A 24,847-nucleotide genomic window follows, 5' to 3' on the forward strand; every position below is an offset into this window, starting at 1 on the left:
ACTGTAAATGATTAATTTCAATATTATGTCCATTATTTAATGGCAGGAGACTTACTATACTCATGCCTTAAATATTATATCATAACAACTTGTCAAAAAGCTGTGAAAAATGCATCAGTGTGGACCTCTAGGCACCTAATTCTGAACTGTATGTGTGCATCCGGGACATGTGGGGCTCTGAACGTCTCTCGACTCCTTTGACTGCACCAACTGCCAACACCACCGACATGGAAAACTGAGAACTCTCTCTGTGCCTCCTCCATCATCTCAATGTCTTCTTTTGCATGTCTTTCTTTCTCTCTCTTTTTTTCCAGGCTGGTCTTCAACCTTTTGTCTCATGCTCGTAACTGCTTGATTCTCTCCCTCTTTGCTGCTGCTATCTTGACGGCCAAACTGTACACATCCCTCCTGTTACTTTATATGCGATGTTTTTAACGGAGGTTGTGGAATATGATATGGGTCCAGTTTTTATTTCTAGAAGATTCTAGGAATGGAGTCTACATCTGTGTTAGATTTTGAATATGTTTTTTTATTTTTGGAATCAACTGAGGATTGAGTCAAGCTTCTTGCCTATGTTCTCGAGAAGGTTACAAGCCTTAGCACTCAGACACACCGATAGCATTTGCTGGCCGAGAGTACTTAACACCTCTGCACGTAATTTGCGTACCGAGTGAAAAATAAAATAGAGCACGCTGAACGATCGGCAGACGAACGCTAGATCGACATTAGATGTGATGTGTACGAGCCGGACGTAAGTACGTAGAGGCGCATCAGTGCCAAGACCGAGCGACTAAAAAACAGCTTCTATTAGCAGGCCATCAGACTGTTGAACAGCCATCACTAGCCGTCTGCCAGGTGATGCACACTCACTCACACACACACACAAAAACACAAGCAATCAAACACACACACACCTCATACTCACAAACACATGCACATACACACACACACACATCCAACGCTGCTGTCCCATGTCATTCAGACATTGAACCACTGGACACTTCCCGTTTCACACAGAGTATTTAAATACTGTATTCCTGACACAGCTCATTCGGATATTTCTACTACTTTGTATTTAGTTACACTGTTTATACACACCACACATGTATTTACTTATATACTGGATTCTTGACATAGCTAACTTTGATATATCTACTCATGTACATATCATTCTTAGTATACAGTATATTGTGTACATTTTCCGGTGTACATTCAGTGCATTCGGAAAGGATTCTGAGCCCTTCCCTTTTCCCACGTTTTGTTACGTTACAGCCTTACTCTAAAATTGAAATTGATTAAACAAATAAAAAATCCTCATCAATCTACACACAATACCCCATAATGACAAATGTATTAAAAGTAAAAAAACAGAAATACCTTATTTACATACGTGTTCAGACTCTGCTATGAGATTCGAAATTGAGCTCAGGTACATCCAGTTGTTTTAAAAACTAGGCAAGTCAGTTAAGAACAAATTCTCATTTACAATGACGGCCTACACCTGCCAAACCCGGACGATGCTGGGTATATTGTGCACCGCCCTATGGGACTCCCAATCACGGCCGAGTGTGATACAGCCTGGATTCGAACCAGGGTGTCTGTAGTGACACCTCTTGCACTGAGATGCAGTGCCTTAGACCGCTGTGTCACTCGGGAGCCTATTGATCAGCCTGGAGATGTTGCTACAACTTGATTGGTGTCCACCTGTGGTCAATTGAATTGATTGGACATGATTTGGAAAGGCACACACCTGTCTATATAAGGTCTCACAGTTGACAGTGCATGTCAGAGCAAAAACCAAGCCACGAGGTCGAAGGAATTGTTCGTAGAGCTCTGAGACAGGATTGTGTCGAGGCACAGATCTGTGGAAGGGTACCAAAACATTTCTTCAGCATTGAAGGTCCCCAAGAACACAGTGGCCTCCATCATTCTTAAATGGAAGAAGTTTGGGACCACCAAGACTCTTCCTAGAGCTGGCAGCACGGCCAAACTGAGCCCGATGGTCATTACAGAGCACCAGAGTTCCTCTGTGGAAATTGGAGAACCTTCCAGAAGGTCAAACATCTCTGCAGCACTCCACCAATCAGGCCATTATGGTAGAGTGGCCAGACGGAAGCTATTCCTCAGTAAAAGGCACATAACAGCCCGCTTGGAGTTTGCCAAAATGCACCTAAAGGACTCTCAGACCATGAGAAACAAGATTCTCTGGTCTGATGAAACCAAGATTGAACTCTTTGGCCTCAATACCAAGCATCACGTCTGGAGGATGCCTGGCACAATCCTTACGGTGAAGCATGGTGGTGGCAGCATCATGCTGTGGAGATGTTTTTCAGCAGCAGGGACTGGAAGACTAGTCAGGATTGAGGGAAAGATGAATAGAGCAAAGTACAGAGAGATCCTTGATGAAAATCTGCTCTAGAGTGCTCAAGACCTCAGACTGGGGCAAAGGTTCACCTTCCAACAGGACAATGACCCTAAGCACACAGCCAAGACAACGCAGGAGTGGCTTCAGGACAATCCTCTGAATGTCCTTGAGTGGCCCAGCCAGAGCCCGGATTTGACCCCCATCGAACATCTCTGGAGACCTGAAAATAAATAGCTGTGTAGCAACGGTCCCCATCCAACCTGACAGAGCTTGAGAAGATCTGCAGAGAAGAATGAGAGAAACTCCCCAAATATAGGTGTGCCAAGCTACCCAAGAAGACTCTATGCTGTAATCGCTGCCAAAGGTGCTTCAACAAAGTACTGAGTAAAGGGTCTGAATACTTATGTAAATGTGATATTTTTTTGGGAGGGGGGGCTGTTGCAAAAATTTCTAAAATCAGTTTCTGCTTCGTCATTATGGGGTATTGTGTGTGGATTGATGAGGAAAACAAACAATTTAGTCCATTTAGAATAAGATGTAACAAAATGTGGAAAAGTCAAGGGGTCTGAATACTTTCCGAATGCACTGGATGTATAGATAGCATTTTGATTACTGTTACAGTGCTATTTGGGTTGTTAATTGGATTCGACCCGACATTCTTGATTTTTGTTGTAATTATTTAAAAAAACTTTTTACTGCATTTGTGGGAACTAGTAGCATAAGCATTTTGCTACACAACGCTATAACATCTGCTAAACTGTGTACGCGACCAATACACTTTGATTTGAACCTTTAGCTAGCAGGCTTAATTAAACCTCTACAGGATCGGTGGGTGCCCCACGGGACGGTTGAGCTAACGTAGGCTAATGCGATTAGCATGAAGTTGTAAGTTACAAGAACATTTCATAGACATATCTGATATTGGCAGAAAGCTTAAATTCTTGTTAATCTAACTGCACTGTCCAATTTACAGTAGCTATTGCAGTGAAAGAATACCATGCTATTGTTTGAGGAGAGTGCACAGTTATGAACTTGAAAAGTTATTAATAAACCAATTAGGCACATTTGGGCAGTCTTGATACAACATTTTGAACAGAAACGTAATGGTTCATTGGATCAGTCTAAACCTTTGCACATACACTGCTGTCATCTAGTGGCCAACATCTAAATTGCACCTGGACTGGAATAATACATTATTGCCTCTTGCATCTCCCAACTGAGTCATGTAACCTTTCAAAAACGCATGTTTTTTTCTTTGTATTATCTTTTACCAGATCTAATGTGTTATAGTCTCCTACATTAATTTCACATTTCCACAATCTTCAAAGTGTTTCCTTTCAAATGGTATCAAGAATATACATTTCCTTGCTTCAGCTCCTGAGCTACAGGCAGATTTGGGTATGTCATTTTAGGTGGAAATTGAAAAAAAGGGGCGGATCCTTAAGAGGTGTTTAACCTTCATAATCACCTAGTCAGTTAGATCATCATTGCCACAAACAGATTAAGATCCCAGATTAAGATTATTACGTTTATTTGTTATTTATCCGTGTCACTGAATGAACAGCGGCCAATAGCAGTGACACACACACACACGCACACCGACGCACACCCACGCACACCCACGCACACCCACGCACACCCAGATCCACCAATCACAGACACCGTTACTGTACTCCCATAGGCTGTGAGCTCAGTCTTAGAACAGCAGTACAGCATATCCCTGTGGTCTAAACCCTTGCATGCCACCATGTAAATAACATGTCATTACACAAGGTCCCCACACTACTAGGGAATAATAACTCATCTCATATGCAAGAGACACTTCCTATGTTCCTCTGTTAATTTGTCGTAACTCCTTCAAACTCACTGATGCCTCACACCAAAACGAACGCATAAACAGATTCCATCATCATTTATAAAATCCTCAGCTTACCTAAGCAGTTTTGTTCAGTTTAATTTCTGAAACTAGCCAGAGTGAAAGCCCTAATGTAATTATAAGCAAACATTGTCCGAGTTAGGCTGCGGTGTTCGATTACATCAAAACAAGAATTATTGGTAATTACGTTAAGGTGACAAATGATATGACGTATGATCCTGTCCGCTTGCCAGGTAAAACATTTGCACAGAACTATATTTGGAACTTTGCTGGCAATGAGTGAAGATATGAGTCTGTTACCCTCCCTCCCTCCCTCCCTCCCTCATATTAACCACCTCTCTCTCGCTCTCTCTCCATAGTAACCACCTCTCTCTCTCTCTCTCAATATTAACCATTCCCCCCCCCTCTCGCTCTCTGTCTTAATGAAGTTAACACATACACTGCTTTACCTATTATATATCAACTCCTATGAACCATCCTGTGCTTAGTGCTTAGCTTGTAAAATTATTTACAGTCCGGCATATCATAACTCAAGATAATTCAATGAAAACTAAAACCGCGTAACTAATTTCTGTTCGCTCCTCCAGTGACATAAATACACACCATGCAGCTACACTAAAGTGACAGCAATTAAGGCCCTCAGTTATTTATTGTTCAACGGGAACCTTTGCTGGGTCGCTCTTGGACAGAATAAGCCCTTTAGCAATACAAGAGGGTAGAAGAGTACAGAGTCTTGCTTTTATATGAGAAACTCGATCACTTCAAATGACTCCCATGTGAGACCATTGCGAAGGTAAACTGAGAGCAACCGGCCATTTTGGCCCAGAAAGAACAGTGCCCAGAGCCTAGATTTATGGCTTCACCCCTCATTGACTAGAGCGTAAACACAGAATGCATTTCGATTGAGGGCCTGGGCCCTAAGTGACTACTTATGAAAGGTGCATCTTGTTCGTTTCTCTAACACCTTTGTTGGTAGAGCTAAAGTAATATCACATTTTGGCACAGTTTCCGGGCGTGGCCCAAGGCCCACCATGCTTAGAGTTTATTGGATAGGGAACCTATTGTTGATACCACACAGGTGGTTGGGCCTAAATCCCATGTCGTATAGATGGTTAATTAACATGGTATGATAGCCAAGGTGGGCAACAAGGTAGAAGCTCTCTGGGTGGTCTGGTCACGAATCTAACAAACTCAGCACCGCAAATATTAGTTGAGTTGATAAAGAGTTTGATACGCTGGCTGCCATGGCACCCCTTTTAGGAGGTTTGTGGCCAAGTAATATGTAGATGCTGTGATAACGGTAATGAAACTAAATCATTGACATCAGCCTTGGATCTTTGGTTATGATGTTTTCAAAATCTGACGAGGAAAGGAGTGTCTGGAAAGCTATTCTATTGAGAGAAATACCAAGCTTACTGCAGCAGGGTACCATATTAGTGCCATTACTTTCATCGTAATTCGCACAGTAACACCAGCCAGTGTGTAATCACTTCACTGAGCTGAACCATAAGGAACAAGTTTTACAAACAGAACAAAAATGTGTCTTTGTCAAAGGAAACTCTCAGTTTCAGTTAGAATAACACATAGAAGCCATTACGTTCTCCTCTCCATATGTCTTTTGCACTGTAGAACTTTATTAACCATAAATAACATTATGTTAGGGATTTTTTTTAAATCATGTTTTTCATAACTTCTCCGGAAATGAAAAAGAAAGTCATCTTTTTGTTGCTGTTGTCAATTATATTGACTTACATGTATCGTGTTGCATGTAAAATGGCAACTATATAGGAATAATATTGTCTGTATGCCCATATAGGCTCTTGCCTTGGCCAAAAGTGTGACATACCTAAGGTTTACAATTACTTTAATCAATAAAATACCAAAACTTATGAAAACCCAAAGTTAGATAGACATTCCCTGTATCAGATGAACATGTCATTGAAAAAAGGCCCGAGTCATGTAACATTATTTCATCTCTCCTCTCCACACATTTTTTGCGGACCAGTAGAAACCTAATTATAATAGAACACAGACATGGCTCGGGTTGGGCCTTATCCAACAGCCAACAAATTATTCTTATAGGCACCGAACGCACAAACCCAAACTGGGGGGGAGCATTACAGTTCAAACTTCAAACGCGGGCTTTATGGTAAACGATTGGCAGAGTTAAAAAATTCTCACATTGAGCAATGATCGTCTCCTGTGAAGAGAGAGCTCCTTTGAAATGCCTTCCATCACCCTCCCCGTTAACCAAGAACATTTTTCACTCTTTTATGTGCATCTCCCTCCTCAAAGTTTGTGTGTGTGTGTTACACTAGTAGGGAACTCAATCCTAACTCCATCTGAGCCTCTCCAAGGTCTTCATATAGAGGAACGAAACATTTATATACAGGACCAAGCCCCTCAACCTTCAGAGCTCCTCAACCGGCTTAGTACTTTAACAATGGGTTATAAAAAGCCTCTGTTCCCCAGGCTCATATAAAAAAAGGCCTATTCTCTCCCAGACTGCTCCTTTAACTAGCTCATCTTGAGGACCAAGAGAAGCACTTTCTCTCCCCACTTCAAGTGTGTGTCAAAGAGGTTGGAAGGAGCTAGCCTTTCGCTAGCCTAGCTAGCCCCTGTAACTAGCTCATCATGAGGGGCTCATTAGCCCTTTCTCTGCCCTCTACAAGTGTGTGCGAATGAGGACTGGGGGATGGAAGGAGTTAGCCTTTTTCGCTAGCTAGTGTCCCTATCTTGCCCAGCTATCTGGAGTAGCTGTGAGGAAGGATAGCAGGATAGCGTAGCTACTTAAGTGCTAAGTGGACACCCACTTGAAGCTTAAACTCTCCCCAGGTGGGTCCCCAGCAGGCTGTGGCAGTCAGACAGGGCATGGGTGCCCTGGGAAGAGAGAGAGAAACACCATTGTAAATACAACCCATATTTATTTATTTTCCCTTTTGTACTTTTACTATTTGCACATCGTTACAACACTGTATACAGCCATAATATGACGTTTGAAATGTCTCTATTCCTTTGGAACTTTTGTGAGTGTAATGCTTACTGTTGATTTTATGTTGTTTATTTCACTTTTGTTTATTATCTATTTCACTTGCTTTGGAAATGTAAACATGTGTTTCCCATGCCAATAAAGCCCTTTGAATTGAATTGAAATTGAGAGAGAGAGCGAAAGAACGAGAGAGTCTGGGAATGAAAGAGACACCCAGGGAGAGAGAAAACGAGAGAACAAGCGAAAAAGAGCAGCCCACCTGCAGACCATGTGCGGAGCAACTTGATTTACTGGCAGGCTTAAGCTGTGGTTAGTGGGGCAGACGCTCTTAAAAACAGCTAGCTCTCAGAAGCTCTGAAGAGGGCCGCACTTTGCCCTCCCCCTACCCCACACCCCTCCGCCCCACTGACAGGCTCTTAAATTTACGTGCCTGAAGACGTGCCCGATTGGCCTCTACACTTGTTTATAGATTGTGTGTAAGCCCCCCACCCCCTTTTTTTCTCTCTCTGTTTTCTAGCCTCCAACACTCCCCTCCTCTCCCAGACAAAATGAGGCAATGAAACCTGGTGACAGATTGGCCTGATAAAGTGGTAATCGTTACACTCGCTTTAAAGCCCACCGACCTGATAACTGAGGGGAGAGGGCTACGGATTCCCACTCCGTTGTCTGATTAAGATAAGCGAGTTTAGTAGCAACAGCTACTGACTCACATAATACAGACAAAGAGAGAGAGAGAGAGAGAGAGAGAGAGAGGGAGGGAGGGAGGAAGCAGAGAGAGAGAGAGATCGAGAGAGAGGAGGGGAAGAGAGAGAGAGGAGGGGAGGGGAAGAGAGATAGAGAGAGAGAGAGAGAGAGAGGGGAGGGGAAGAGAGAGATAGAGGGAGGAAGCGGAGAGAGAAAGAGGGAGGAAGGGGAGAGAGAGAGAGGGAGGAAGGGGGGAGAGAGAGAGGGAGGAAGGGGCGGAGAGAGAGAGAGAAAGCGGAGAGAGAGCGAGAGGGAGGAAGGGGAGTGAGCGATAGAGGGGAGGGGAAGAGAGAGAGAGAGGAGGGGAAGAAAGAGAGAGAGAGAGAGCGAGAGAGGTGAGGGGAAGAGAGATAGAGAGAGAGACTGGCTCATAGACTGTATGAATCAACCAAAATACAAACTCTTCTCATAAAATCTTGTACTGAATCTCAATAAAACTGATAAATCATTATCTCTACAATTATTCTGACATTTCACATTCTTAAAATAAAGTGATGATCCTAACTGACCTAAGACATGGAATTTTTACAAGGATTATATGTCAGGAATTGTGAAGAACTGAGTTTAAATGTATTTGGCTAAGGTGTATGTAAACTTCCGACTTCATCTGTAACATTCCCACCATGGGGAATGAGAATGCACATTGTGGTCTGTAACAGCAGTGTAACCGCTTATACCCACAAAACCTCAAATTGCATAGCTCAAACTGAGACCTTTGATGATTCTCAGCAAGTTTAGCAGCAACAGCTACCAACTCACATAATACAGACAAAGAGAGAGAGAGAGAGCGGGAGGAAGCAGAGAGAGAGAGAGAGAGAGAGAGGGAGGAAGCCGAGAGAGAGAGAGAGCGGGAGGAAGCAGAGAGAGAGAGAGGGAGGAAGAGGAGAGAGAGAGGGAGGAAGCGGAGCGAGAAAGAGAGGGAGGAGGGGAAGAGAGAGAGTGCGAGAGAGGGGAGGGAAAGAGAGAGAAGAGGGGAAGAGAGAGATAGAAAGGGAGAGGGAGCGAGAGAGAGAGAGAGCAGGGAAAGAGAGAGAGAGAGCGAGACAGGGGAGGGGAAGAGAGATATAGAGAGGGAGACTGGCTCATAGACTGTATGAATCAACCAAAATACAAAATCTTCTCAGAAAATCTTGTACTGAATCTCAACATTCTCTGGTCATAAGATCTAGTCATTTAGTAGAGTCCCAGTTAAAAGCAGAGGCTAAGTAACATTCACATACAGTTGAAGTCGGAAGTTTACATACACTTAGGTTGGAGTCATTAAAACTCGTTTTTCAACCACTCCACAAATTTCTTGTTAACAAACTATAGTTTTGGCAAGTCGGTTAGGACATCTACTTTGTGCATGACACAAGTCATTTTTCCAACAATTGTTTACAGACAGATTATTTCACTTATAATTCATTGTATCACAATTCCAGTGGGTCAGAAGTTTACATACACTAAGTTGACTGTGCCTTTAAACAGCTTGGAAAATTCCAGAAAATGATGTCATGGCTTTAGAAGCTTCTGATAGGCTAATTGACATCATTTGAGTCAATTGGAGGTGTACCTGTGGATATATTTGAAGGCCTACCTTCAAACTCAGTGCCTCTTTGCTTGACATCATGGGAAAATCAAGAGAAATCAGCCAAGTCCTCAGAAGAAAAACTGTAGACCTCCACAAGTCTGTTTCATATATGGGAGCAATTTACAAATGCCTGAAAGTACCACATTCATCTGTACAAACAATAGTACGCAAATATAAACACCATGGAACCACGCAGCCGTCATACCGCTCAGGAAGGAGAAGCGCTCTGTTTCCTAGAGATGAACGTACTTTGGTGCGATAAGTGCAAATCAATCCCAGAACAGCAGCAAAGGACCCTGTGAAGATGCTGGAGGAAACAGGTACAAAAGTATCTATATCCACAGTAAAACGAGTCCTGTATCGATATAACCTGAAAGGCCGTTCAGCAAGGAAGAAGCCACTGCTCCAAAACCGCCATAAAAAAGCCAGACTACGGTTTGCAACTGCACATGGGGACAAAGATCGTACTTTTTAGAGAAATGTCCTCTGGTCTGATGAAACAAAATAGAACTGTTTGGCCATAATAACCATCATTATGTTTGGAGGAAAAAGGGGGAGGCTTGCAAGCCAAAGAACCACATCCCAACCGTGAAGCCCGGGGGTGGCAGCATCATGTTGTGGGGGTGCTTTGCTGCAGTAGTTTCTGTTGCACTTCACAAAATAGATGGCATCATGAGGATGGAAAATTATGTTCATATATTGAAGCAACATCTCAAGACATCAGTCAGGAAGTTAAAGCTTGGTCGCAAATGGGTCTTCCAAATGGACAAGGACCCCAAGCATACTTCCAAAATTGTGGCAAAATGGTTTAAGGACAACAAAGTCAAGGTATTGGAGTGGCCATCACAAAGCCCTGACCTCAATCCTATAGAACATTTGTGGGCAGAACTGAAAAAGCATGTGCGAGCAAGGATGCCTACAAACCTGACTCAGTTACACCAACTCTTTCAGGAGGAATGGGCCAAAATTCACCCAACTTATTGTGGGAAGCTTGTGGAAGACTACCTGAAACGTTTGACCCAAGTTAAACAATTTAAAGGTAATGCTACCAAATACTAATTGAGTGTATGTAAACTTCTGACCCACTGGGAATGTGATGAAAGAAATAAAAGCTGAAATAAATCATTATCTCTACTATTATTCTGACATTTCACATTCTTAAAATAAAGTGGTGATCCTAACTGACCTAAGATAGGGAATTTTTCAAGGATTATATGTCAAGAATTGTGAAGAACTGAGTTCAAATATATTTGGCTAAGGTGTATGTAAACTTCCGACTTCATCTGTAACATTCCCACCATGGGGAATGAGAATGCACATTGTGGTCTGTAACACCAGTGTAACCGCTTATACCCACAAAACCTCAAATTGCATAGCTCAAACTGAGACCTTTGATGATTCTCATAGTGACAAGTGACACTAGAGAGATATAGGGAGGGGTCATTCTCAAGGACAACACGCCCGCAGGCTAAAACCCAACATCACTGGCTGAAACCCAAAGTCATTTTCTGAAACCCGACATCATTGGTTGAAAACCAGTAATTCGCTGAAACCCGACATCATTGGTTGTTCTATAGGACAAACTGTAAACATTCAACACGGAACACAGCCAATGGGACGCACACAACCAGACCCAAGTCACATAGTTCTGTTACCCTGGCAACAACGTCTCATGGAGCTTCAGGGCTTGCTGACTAGAGGACAGATTGTTAGAGAAGTTCTGGTGTTGATTAGAATATAGGATTTGCGTCATGTGTGACATATTGTTATGGTAACCACGCCATGCCTGGATATGAACAGTACAAACAAACACAAGGAAAAACTTTGTCAATAGTTTAACATGATTTATTATAATAGTTTACCTGTTATTCAGCACTTTACCAAACTTGATATAGTGAGTTTAGTTGGTAAGATACACCAACTGTGGGTTTAGTTGAAAATAAAGACAGGGGGTTGGGGTTAGCCTAGTGCAGGAAAAAATGCTGCATTCTTGAAGCATATGTCTTAGATAGACTCCCCAGGCAGAGAGGAAATCTGACAGCCATTTTGGTTCCAGACTCAAACCTCTGATTAATAAAAAACAGCCAATCAGGATTACCACTCCTATTTAATCATCTAGTAAACACAGTCGCCTGCTCCATTCTCCGTCTTTCACACACACGCACACACATATTATAGAAAGAAGACAAAACATTTTGATCCCGGACAATCCTACTGTCATGATCATGCTACCATGATAGCAGCTTGGAAAGAGCTAACGATTCCCAGCAGTCAATGTCAACTAGTGCTGTATGCCAGTTTGAATATGCTGAGTGTCTGCTGTTCGTGGGTTCTTGCAGCAATGGCACTGCAAGTCAAGCTTGTCGTGTTGTGGACCCAAGTAAGTCCTGTCACTCTTCCTGCAGCAAGCCTCACAAGCTTCACTGCCCCCTTCTGTCCTCGACGCTCACGTTTCCAACCCTGTTGTTGCCACCGCCACTGCTGTTATTGTTGTTGTTTTGTACTGTATCTGTATCTGTACTCTCTCTGTATATGGGTGTTACGTGTTTTTGTGTCCCCACCCACGCCAAACATGTGTTCTCTTACCTCTTCTCTTCTGTTCCTCACAGCATGTGATTGCCATCCCGTGGGTGCTGCTGGCAAAACCTGTAACCAAACCACGGGTCAATGTCCCTGTAAAGACGGCGTGACTGGTATCACGTGCAACCGCTGCGCTAAAGGCTACCAGCAGAGCCGCTCGCCCATTGCCCCCTGCATAAGTACGTGGAACCCAGCCTTTCCTAGTTGCCTGAACTTGCCTCACCAGCCACCAGCCACCCATATTAAAACCTTTGATCGAGATATGACTTTTGCCCATTCCATCTCTATGCTTAAAACTTTCATACACACCTCCACAAAGAAACTTACAAAAAGGAACAAACTCACTCAACTAACAACCAACTACACCCACCCACCCACCCACCCTCCCACCCTCCCACCCTCCCTCCCTCCCTCCCTCCCTCCCTCCCTCCCTCCCTCCCTCCCTCCCTCCCTCCCTCCACCCACCCACCCACTCTGTCCTGGCCTGACAAACACACACTACATGGCACAGAATCCTACTCTTCTTCTTTCTCTCTTCCATTGGTTTCCTCAGACAAGCATTTAGTCACAGTGTTCTGACCAACCGGTAAATCTGAAAGTTAAAATAATCAAATCATCCCCCAGAATCCTCTGTGAAGCCTCAACCTCTCCATGTTGACAGTCCCCATAAATCCAACAGTGCCAAGTCCAGGTCCAGAGCCTAGTTAACGAACACCAACTTTAGGATCCACCAGTGTCCCTCATTGGCTGAACAGGGAAAAGGGCAAATGACCAAGGGCAATCAGCATCTCAAAACAAAAATAAAATGGCTGCCACTTTAGCTTAATTATTTGGCATTTGTTTTCAGACTCCCAAACAATACATTTTAATTGCTGATTTTGGTCAATAAAATTATGATTCAGAGGTAAAATAAAAGCTATTATGAAATGAATTCTTCCGAAGGGATATTTTTTGGCCAATGTCCAAGCCAAGTGGATAATTAAACCTATAAACTCCATTGGAATCGGATATCTTTGATTTTCCTGGGAAAGTCGCGCCACTCAGCGGAGGTGTGAAACTCGGAGAAGCTGAGGTCCCAGCGATCAGATGGGATCAACACAAATATTTAGTTTCTTCAATAATTGCTAAATAATCTTTTTTAAAGCCCTTCCCATTAACATTTAGCGATACTAAAACCTCCTGCCAATTTCAGTTTTAACAGGGAGGGATAAAATGTCATATCTCTGACTTCATATACTTTCCAATGTAGAGGGTCGTAAATCAGACCATACGAGTCGATTATGAGAAACAGGCTCATTATTATTATGTGATCTGGCACACGTGGCTGAATCCTGATCGGCTATCAGGGCTTGGCAGGTCGATTAGCAGTGACACAGAGTAATCAGTAGAGAGTAAAAACCACATGGCCTCTGGCAGCAATTATTTTTCTTGTCACAAGACAAATGCTTACATTCTTAATGAGAAAAAAACAAATTAGGCCTGTATAAATTAAACAATTAAGGAAAAAGGGATACCTAATCAGTTGCACAACTGAATGCATTCAACCGAAATGTGTCTTCCGCATTTAACCCAACCCCTCTGAATCAAAGAGGCACAGGGGGGCTGCCTTAATCGACGTCCACGTCATCGGTGCCCGGGGAGCAGTTGTTGTTGGGGGTTAAATGCCTTGCTCAAAGGCAGTACGGCAGCAACCTTTTGGTTACTGGCCCAAAACTCTTAACCACTAGGTTCCTTGCCGCCGCTATGATTAGTACACTTTTAGATTCATAATGTTTATATACAGTATACAGTACTAGACTATACTACATGATTGGGATAGGTCCTAATCAAATCAGAGGCGTTGAGCAAAAGACTTGATTCTTTCTTCCTTTACCACACAGAATCTTCATCTACAGTGGCGTGCAAAATTATTCACCCCTTTTGGCATTTTTCCTATTTTGTTGCCTTACAACCTGAAATTAAAATACATTTTTGGGGGGGTTTGTATCATTTGATTGACACAACATGCCTACCACCTTGAAGATGCAAAATATTTTTTATTGTGAAACAAACAAGAAATGAGACAAAAAACTAAAAACTTGAGCGTGCATAACTGTTCACCCCCCCCAAAGTCAATACTTAGTAGAGCCACCTTTAGTAGAAATTACAGCTGCAAGTCTCTTGGGATATGTCTCTATAAGCTTGGCACATCTAGCCACTGGGATTTTTGCCCATTCTTCAAGGCAAAACTGCTCCAGCGCCTTCAAGTTGGATGAGTTCCTGCTGGTGTACAGCAATCTTTAAGTCAAACCATAGATTCTCAATTGGATTGAGGTCTGGGCTTTGACTAGGCCATTCCAAGACATTTAAATGTTTCCCCTTAAACCACTCGAATGTTGCTTTAGTAAGGTCATTGTCCTGCTGGAAGGTGAACTTCCATCCCAGTCTCAAATCTCTGGAAGACAAACAGGTTTCCATCAAGAATTTCCCTGTATTTAGTGCCATCCATCATTCCTTCAATTCTGACCAGTTTCCCAGTCCCTGCCGATGAAAAAAATCCGGAAAGCATGATGCTGCCACCACCATGCTTCACCGTGGGGATGGCGTTCTCGGGGTGATGGAATAGCGTTTTCCTTGATGGCCAAAAAGCTAAATTTGAGTCTCATCTGACCAGAAGACTTTCATCCATATGTTTGGGGAGTCTCCCACATGCCTTTTGGGGAACACCAAACGTGTTTGCTTATTTTTTTCTTTAAGCAATGGCTTTTTTTCTGGCCACTCTTCTGTAAAGCCCAGCTCTGTGGCATGTACGGCATAAAGTGGTTCTGTGGACAGATACTCCAATCTCCACTGTGGAGCTTTGCAGCTCCTTCAGGGTTATCTTTGGTCTCTTTGTTGCCTCTCTGATTAATGCCCTCCTTGCCTGGTCTGTGAGTTTTGGTGGATGGCCCTCTCTTGGCAGGTTTGTTGTGGTGCCATATTCTTCCCATTTTTTAATAATGGATTTAATGGTGCTCTGTGGGATGTTTAAAGTTTCTGATATTTTCTTATAACCCAACCCTGATCTGTACTTCTCCACAACTTTGTCCCTGACCTGTTTGGAGAGCTCCTTGGTCTTCATGGTGCCGCTTGCTTGGTGGTGCCCCTTGCTAATTGGTGTTGCAGACTCTGGGGGCTTTCACAACAGGTGTATATATACTGAGATCATGTGACAGATCATGTGACACTTAGATTGCACACAGGTGGACTTTATTTAATTAATTATGTGACTTCTGAAGGTAATTGGTTGCATCAGATCTTATTAAGAGGCTTCATAGCAAAGGGGGTGAATACATACATACGCACGCACCACTTTTACGTTTTTTATTATTAAATTTTTTATAAACAAGTAATTTTTATCATTTCACTTCACAAATTTGGACTATTTTGTGTATGTGTATTACATGAAATCCAAATAAAAATACATTTAAATTACAGGTTGTAATGCAACAAAATAGGAAAACGCCAAGGGGGGTGAATACTTTTGCAAGGCACTGTATGCATGACCGCCAATTCACTGCTATTGTACTCTTTTCCTTTCCTGTGTATCTTATCTATCTTGCCACCCGTTCCTTTTATCTCTGTGTTATCATTCAACTGTATATGTGCTTCTCTGTCCTTGCTTCCCCTCGCTGCTTACACACCTGTTTCGGCGGTTTTATCCCCCTTTTGCCGCCAGTGTAACAAAATGCATTATGTTTTATATCTACTGTTATCTAATGTTACCATCCTGCTCCTTTGGAGATAAGAGGAGTTCTTTTCATGCATGGCTTCATTCAATGTCAACTTCCTGCCTCTGTAAATAGCCTACACGAGAGAGTGAAGGAGAGCTGAGAGAATGAAGTCTTGGATGTAAAACCACAGATACCTCGCCGTGGGGGCGAATAGAGGCGTGAGGGGAGAGACATTACAGATATCGCCCCTCCAGATCTTAAGATTTAATCTCGCTGTTCCCCTTTGATCTGATCTGCCAGGTAGCTCCACCTGTATGGCATTCATATTAGGAAGTCCTCCGTTCTCAGACTTCCTAATATGGATGCTGTACAGCTGAGAGAGTAAATCTCTACAGGCGAAACCTAACTAGTAACCATCCCTTCGTACAGTTACCCCACACAGCACGTCTACATCTACTGAAAAACTGTAGGTTGTACACTAATACTAAAGCTTGTCTGCTGGAAAATGAACACTCTTATTGTATTGTATACTCTTGTCATGTATTACATAACTCTTTCATCAAAATAACGGTTGTCTTTAATTCTATGTCAAATGCATGAAAACATAATGAAGCTAACTTTTGTCTGTGTTTGTGCGGTGTTTTTACCTGGAAACAGAGATTCCCGTTGTTCCCCCGACAACCACAGCCAGCAGTACAGAGGAGCCAGCAGGTGAGTGGCTCCAGTCTCAGTTTCAGTCCGTATCTCTCACTATACTGCTTGTGTGATCCTAATTCCTCTGCAAAATGGGATTATCAGAACATTTGTTGATATCAAACTGTTTAAATTCCACTTGCTACACCTGTGGATACCCATAATGCCTTTAGCTAGGATTTGGTTTACAGTGTGTATTTAGGCTGAACAGTAAACAGAAAGAACCGCTGTCCCTCTCTTCTATCCCCACCCCTTCTAACTAAACATTTCCTTCACGTGAAATGTTAGAGCGAGTACAGTTTAAATTGGATCCCCGTTGCCTTCCCCCTCACTCCCCTCGTTAGAAGTTAATAAATATTAAATCAATTAGCCGTTGCCTTGGGATGTAGCTCCTTTAATCTTACACTCTTCATCCAATTAACTGTGTAACTGGAACGCAGTGGGGTGTTGGCACGGCAACGCTCTGGGTCTTGATATTGTTGATCTGTTGATTTTGTCTCTCTAAGAGGAAAAGAGAGGAATTTGGGGCTCTGGTGCTAATCAGGGAAGCGCGCTCTTTCTCAAATTCAGGAGAGATGATACAGTAGCTTGTTCAGAGGGGATTTCTTCCAAATTATACAGCGTGCATCACTCTCCCACCAGCTACTGACAAAACACAGCAGTACTGTGTATATATCATTTAATGGACTACTTCCTTAGTTAAATCCTATTAAGTAACATGGAGAGATTAAATGGAAATTGATGGAACTGTTATATAAACACCTGTTAAACTTGAAAATGAAGCTAGAGACATGGTATGAGATATAAACTATTCAGGGAAGAATGCTAAGAACTGCATTACAAATGAACAAAGATGGCAATGAAGATTTGTCACTACAAGAACCTGTCAGAGGGCAACACAGGCCACACACTTCTCCTTTGCCCCCGGCTTGTGGAAAGGTGTGGTCATAGCGGTGTTCCTCTCCCAGACAGAGAGAGGAATTGTAGCGTGCGAGAACGCCTGGCAGCTGTTCTCAGACCTCCCGTTGGACGTCTCTGCTGACAGATCAGGTTGACAGGGAAGTGAGGTTACTGCTGGTGTTGGAGAGTAAAGCCCCCCCCTCCTCTTTGTTTTCTCTTTCCATCACTCCTCTTCTATTCTGTCCCTGTTTCAGGCTTTTTTGTTGTTGCAATATCACCAAATCAATATAACAGGTGTAGGGTGTACAACAACCTTACCGTGAAATGCTTAATTACAAGCCCTTAACCAACAATGCAGTTTTAAGAAAAGACAGTTAAGAAAATATTGACTAAATAAAGTAAAGTAACACAATAAAATAAAAACAATAATAAGGCTATATACAGGGAGTACCGGTACCAAGTCAATGTGCGGGTGTACAGGTTAGTCGAGGTAACTTGTACATGTAGGTACGGGTAAAGTGACTATTCATAGATAATAAACAACGAGTAGCAGCAGTATGAAAATCAAATAGTCCGGGTGGCCATTTTATTAATTGTTCAGCAGTCTTATGGCTTGGGGGTAGAAACTGTTAAGGAGCCTTTTGGACCTAGACTAGGCGCTTTGGTACCGCTTGCCATGCGGTAGCAGAGAGAACATGACATGGGTGACTGGAGTCTTTGACCATTTTTTGGGCCTTCCTCTGACACCGGCCTTCCTCTGGGCCTTCCTCTGACACCGCCTAGTATATAGGTCCTGGAAGGCAGGAAGCTTGGCCTCAGTGATGTACTGGGCCATACGGACTACCCTCTGTAGCGCCTTATGGTTGGACGCCGAGCGGTTGCCATACCAGGCAGTGATGCAACTGGTCAGGATGCTCTCGATGGTGCAGCTGTATAACTTTTTAAGGATCTGGGGACCCATCTTTTCAGTCTCCTGAGGGGGAAAAGGCATTGTCGTGCCCTCTTCACAACTGTCTGGGTGTGTTTGAACCATGATAGTTTGTTGGCAATGTTGACACCAAAGAACTTGAAACTCTCGACCCACTCCACTTCAGCCCCGTCGATGTAAATGGGAGCGTGTACGGCCTTCCTTTTCCTGTAGTCCACCACCATCTCCATTGTCTTGCTCACGTTGAGGGAGAGGTACGCACCGCTGAGGGGCCCGCACCTCTGAGGGTTCCCTGTATTAAGGGTCACTGTGGCAGATGTGTTGTTGCCTACCCTTACCACCCGGGGGCGGCCCGTCAGGAAGTCCAGGATCCAGTTGCAGAGGGAGGTGTTCAGTCCCAGGGTCCTTAGCTCAGTGATGAGTTTTGTGGGCACTAGGGTGTTGAACACTGAGCTGTAGTCAACAGCATTCTGATATAGGTGTTATTTTTGTCCAGGTTGGAAAGAGCAGTGTGTGCGATTGAGATTGCATCATCTGTGGATCTCTTGGGGCGGTATGCGAATTGGAGTGGGTCTAGGGTTTCCGGGATGATGGTGTTGATGTGCGCCATGACCAGCCTTTCAAAGCATTTCATGGCTACCGACGTGAGTGCTACGGGGCAGTAGTCATTTGGGCAGGTTACCTTCGCTTTCTTGGGCACAGGGACTATGGTGGTCTGCTTGAAATGTAGGTATTACAGACTCTGTCAGGGAGAGGTTGAAAATGTCAGTGAAGACACTTGCCAGTTGGTCCACGCATGCTCAGAGTACACATCCGCGTAATCCATCTGTTGATCTGTTTTAAAGGTCTTGCTCACATCGGCTACGGAGAGTGTGATCACACAGTCGTCCGGAACAGCCGGTGCTCTCATGCATGCTTCAGTGTTGCTTGCCTCGATGCGAGCATAAAAGGCATTTAGCCCGTCTGGTAGTCTCGCGTCACTGGGCAGCTCATGTCTGGGTTTCCATTTGTAGTCTATAATAGTTTGCAAGCCCCGCCACATCCGACGAGCATCAGAGCCGGTGTAGTAGAAAAACTCTCTTGGTAGATAGTGTCGTCTAACAGCTTATCATACCTCAAGCGAGCAATACCTCAAGACTACCTTAATATTAGCCATTGCGCACCAGCTGTTATTGACAAATAGACACACATCCCCTCCCTAGTCTGGGAGCAACCACAGAGGTTTTCAAAAGGCAAGGGAATCCCTGGCTGGTCAAGAACTCTCGATTTTCAACATCGCTTGATAATTCGCCATAGTTCTCGCTAGTTCTGTCGTCCCTGATTCTCTGCATTTGAGTGAGCATTAACGTGTAGGTGCGGAATAAGAGCTAAAGAACTCCCGTTATAATCCTATTGGTTAAACTGTGTCATCGGACCAATGTAAACATCATTATAGAGGAAACGTATAATGATACTGACCCCGTAACTCCATATAACGTAATCACCTGGGGGAATTTCTGTACATACAACTTGAATGGGGCGACATACTATGAACATTCTATAGAAATGGGAGATGTTGAAATCAAGCAGATTGGTGGGGCACTTTGACTGACAGATTGTATCGGTCACGTCAGATTCCTGGGTAGACGGACAGAGGGCGGGACCACCCAGGATTCCAAACCAGAGGATGCATAGCTTCATACATTACTGGGTCTGGACTGAGCCAACCACTGGATGGCTTAGTACGTGGACAAATGGGATCTCATCCAATACATGATTGGTGACAGATATGGTTGTTCTTATCAGGGCCTCACCACCAGTCCCCCAAATGAGTGCCTATGTCGTTAGTGAAGCATATATATACTGAAAAAATATATAACATGCAAAAATGTCAAAGATTTTACTGAGTTACATTTCATGTAACGAAATCATTCAATTGAAATAAATAAATTGGGCTCTAATCTATGGATTTCACATGACTGGGAATACCAATATTTATTTTTTTTTTTTTACCTTTATTTAACTAGGCAAGTCAGTTAAGAACAAATTCTTATTTTCAATGACGGCCTAGGAACAGTGGGTTAACTGCCTGTTCAGGGGCAGAACGACAGATTTGTACCTTGTCAGCTCGGGGATTTGAACTTGCAACCTTCCGGTTACTAGTCCAACGCTCTAACCACTAGGCTACGCTGCCGCCCCTGTGCATTTGTTGGTCACAGATACCGTAAAAAAAGGTAGGGTTGTGGATCAGAAATCCAGTCAGTATCTGGTGACCACCATTTACCTCATGCAGCACCACACATCTCCTTCTCATAGAGTTGACCAGGCTGTTGATTGTGGCCTGTGGAATGTTGTACCACTCCTCTTCAACGGCTGTGTGAAGTTGCTGGATATTGGCGGAAACTGGAACACATTGTCAAACACGTCGATCCGGAGCATCCCAGATATGCTCAATGGGTGGCATGTCTGGTGAGTATGCAGGCGATGGAGGAACTGGGACATTTTCAGCTTCCAGGAAATGTGTACAGACCCTTTGCGACATGGGTCTGTGCATTATCATGCAGAAACATGAGGTGATGGCGGCGGATGAATGACACGTCAATGGGCCTTAGGATCTCATCTCTGTGCATTCAAATTGCCATCGATAAAATCTCAGACGACGCCACAGGTGAAGAAGCCGAATGTTACATGTAGTCTGCAGTTGTGAGGCCGGTTGGAAGTATTAGCAAATTCTCTAAAATGACATTGGAGTCGGCTTATGGTAGAGAAATTAACAATACATTCTCTGGCAACAGCTCTGGTGGACATTCCTGCACTCAGCATGCCAATTGCACGCTCTCTCAAAACTTGAGACATCTGTGGCATTGTGTTGTGTGACAAAACTGTGTGGCCTTTTATTGTCCCCAGCACAAGGTGCACCTGTGTAATAATCATGCTGTTTAATCAGCTTCTTGATATGCCACACCTGTCAGGTGGATGGATTATCTTGGCAAAGGAGAAATGCTCACTAACAGGGATGTAAAGAAATTTGTGCACACAATTTGAGAGGGATAAGCTTTTTGTGCTTATTTCAGCTTATGAAACCAACACTTTACATGTTGCATTTATATTTTTGTTCAGTGTTTAGAGAGAGAGACATACAGACAGATGCAGATATCTACATTGTTTTATCTAGATGGAGAGACTTTAAGTGATGAGTCATGACATTATTTCTACTTTGGTTTGTAAGGTAGGACTAAAGGAAAAGAAACCGGTATGCTTGGGGTGGGCTGATTATAGGCGAGGCTGGACAGCTGTGCAGCAGGTGCCTCCCCCCTACCCCAACCCCATCGGAGTCGGTTGAGGGAAGTGGGGGGGGGGGGGGAGGGGGGGTATTCATTTGTCTCCAGCGATGTGTTCTGGGTTCCCCACCTCCCTGAGTATATGGAGGGGTGGAATGCATGGCGAATATCTCGGACGGCAAGGCCCAGACAAAACACATATTGTGCGGTTAGGTCACGGATAGTGTGAGTAGTCACTCCCCCTTGGTCCTCGCCTGACAGAGATGTCTGTAGAGCAGCGGAATGTGGAGGAGATTATAACAGCTGAGCCGACCACCATAATATCCACCAGTGACCACAACCAGGGTGGTATTAATTAGGCACGAAATGGAAAAAAAAACAGTCATAATCGTTATAAAAACGGGGAGTTACTGTCGAAAGACATCCAATGAGAAGCGTTCGTTTTCGGTTACAAAACGTTTTGGGGCGGTGTGCCCTTATGAACATGATCCAGGAAATGGGCCACGATGATGATGATAAGAAAGACGTGTTTTTTGTGTGGCTGGAATGGTTGAGGATTTGCGGTGAGACCCTCCCTGGATATTTGGGACATGAGTCTCTCTCTGGATCCACGCTACACACCCTGTTAAAACTCTCTGCTGCCTCACTGGGCTTTAGTGTTGTGTCATGGGATTTTATTACCTGCTCCGAGTTTAATATGAGAGAGAGATAGAGAGAGAGAGGAGAGAGAGAAACGTTGACCCGAGAGAGAGAGGGAGAGAAAGAGAACGGGGAGAAAATAGCATCGTAATAGCATTGTATTGGCGTGTCATCATCATCGATACCAAACTCACAATATGATTTATGGCTTGGCAATCTCAGCCTGGCTCTCACAACATGAACACATTGGCATCTGCCTCTCTCACTCTCATCTGTTGTCTGCATGTTGGGATGGAGCCAGCCTCATTGCCCACTGACTCCGCTGAAACTCAATTGCAGTAATAGGGGTGACCACACTCTTGCTTTCAGATTGGTTCCACAGAACATGCCGCCCAAAACAAACAACCCACAAAACCATCATGTCATGAATCATAAATAGACGCTTTGGCTCTGTTGTTTCCCAGCTCTGTCGCTCACTGGGATCGAAAACAACTTTCCCCTTACTTCAGGAGGAAGAAAGAATGAATGAAAGAGAGAGAAAGAGGCCGTGTCCGAAATCTGCCTACTACTTACAAAAACTGCATACTGTGTACTAGCCATACTACATACTATTTAGAATGTACTGTTTAGTAAAAATCTATTCAATAAGCAACAAATATCACCATACTGGACTCACCCATACTGAGAATACGTCATCTGATGTACAACTGCACCGTTTCCCGCCATTCTATCATTATGGTACAGCACGTCTCACCATCAGCTGCTGTCAAACACGCCTGGATCTGAAAAGAGGATTCTCTTCCTCAATAGCACGCAGCAATTTTGTAGTAGATGAAAAGCCGAAACGAGTATGACATCCATACCATTTTTTTTAACATACTATAAAACGTTCTATTTTCACATACCAAAAATACCAAATATTCCTACTGTTTAGAACGCAATTATGGGTATTTGGACGCGGCCAGTGTTGTGTTTGAGACCACCTAAAGTGAGACCGATTCAAGACCAAGACCGGAGCAAAACGAGTCCTAGGAGGGGGGCGAGACCGAGTCAAGACCAAGTCAAGACCGAGACCAGACAAATGCAAGTCCAATTCAAGACCATGATTGTAATAGTGTCATATCGCCACGATAAGAGTTCAAAATGTTCTGTGTTCATATTTCAGAAGAACAGTTTGTTCTTCCTTACAAAGCGACAAGACCGAGACACTCAATATTTGGTCTCGAGACGGGTCTCAAGGACTACAACACTGGACACGGCCAGAGAGAAGAAAGAAATGAAGAAGAAAGAGAGAAAGAAAACTATGAAGAAACCTCTCTTTGGACAGGGTCCAGCCCTACTGCAATGATTCCAGCAGCCCAACAGCCCAGGCACTGTGGCTATAATCTAATTACATGCTTTATTTGCCACAATTTGTCTCTCAATCAGTCTTGTTCACGGAGAAGAAAGAAGTAGGGAGGAGAAAGGCCTCCCCCATGCCCCTATTTACACCTCTTTGTTCCAGCTAAGCAGGTCCCTGTCACTGGGTCCTGTCTAGGTCTTTGCGCTACTTTTATCCATGTAGATAAAAGTCTGAAAAATGTGCCTAGGACTTAAAGACTGTAAGAGGGTGTCAATCAATCTCTCCCACTGCTAAAGAAGCACAGACACATCCAGGCAGCAAAGGAGCGTCTCTCAGCGTTTCTCCTTCCTCGCTCAAACAACTGAGAAACAAAGGGGACTACACCTCCCAGTAAGAGAGCGTAGAGAGGAGATGGAGAGAGGGGATGGAGAGAGGAGGCGCGGAGGGGAGGTACACAGAGCTCAGTGCCTCTGGACTAATTCCACTTCCCTTGACTAGAGTGTCCCACACAAAAGGTACATTTGTCCTCGCGGTGGGGGACTGCCTGGTCCTGTATGGGGATCTGGGGGTGCTCGTCTCAGGAGTACACTAATGGCCAACGAGAGCTATCAAAGGAAAGTATCATGATGCCATCAAGAGGGTTTATGGGAAAACAAAAGCAGCCTTTTCAACAGGCCCGGGTCGTCATTTACATGGGAATCAGGCGCCGCTCTGCCTAGTATAGACTCCTCAAGTTCATCTACTGTGCCATTTTTCCCCTCACAACTACCTTCTCCAACCCCATCGGCTGAGACGATTTTGGGTTTACTTGAAATCCCTCACCCCGCCAACCAGCTTCGTCCTCTTCTAGTGTCCCCCCCAGCCACTCTCCCGCCCTCCTCTACTTTGGGTGCATTTTTCCTCGTTTCAGCGTTACCCAGGCAACCTCATTCAGCCAGAATATAAAGGGATGTATAAGACAGGCACGGAGCAAGGACCTGGTCACAACAATGAAGTTTGTTCATATTCAGGCTGGCTGAAAGGTCTTATCCTTCCTCCTACCAGCCCATCACCCTGCTTAACACATCACCCCCTCTACTCATCCTTCCCTCTCTCTCTCTCTCCCTTCATCTCTCACTTTGTGAAAATATAGCACTATTAAAACTTTTTCAGAGGAGAGTTTAGAGGGAACTGTGCCGATACAGTACTCTGGATCCAATTTGTGTCAGTTAGAGAGTGAAAAGGGAAACAAATTATTTTAATTTCTATGTTTGGCCTCGCGTCATGCAC

At 43.8% G+C, this 24,847-nt stretch overlaps 1 protein-coding gene across 1 annotated transcript in view; it reads left to right on the plus strand.

The window, feature by feature from the left end:
- The window catches only part of LOC129836450 (netrin-1-like), a 99,978-nt gene that overhangs the window by 57,240 nt on the left and 17,891 nt on the right, over positions 1 to 24,847 (plus strand). The window contains exons 4-5 of the mRNA XM_055902632.1: positions 12,154 to 12,303; positions 16,474 to 16,527. Of these exons, the coding sequence (XP_055758607.1) occupies positions 12,154 to 12,303; positions 16,474 to 16,527 (204 nt within the window). The remainder of the gene's footprint in view (positions 1 to 12,153; positions 12,304 to 16,473; positions 16,528 to 24,847) is intronic.

This window comes from Salvelinus fontinalis, chromosome 3, assembly GCF_029448725.1.
Source record: "Salvelinus fontinalis isolate EN_2023a chromosome 3, ASM2944872v1, whole genome shotgun sequence".
Classification (NCBI taxonomy): Eukaryota; Metazoa; Chordata; class Actinopteri; order Salmoniformes; family Salmonidae; genus Salvelinus; species Salvelinus fontinalis.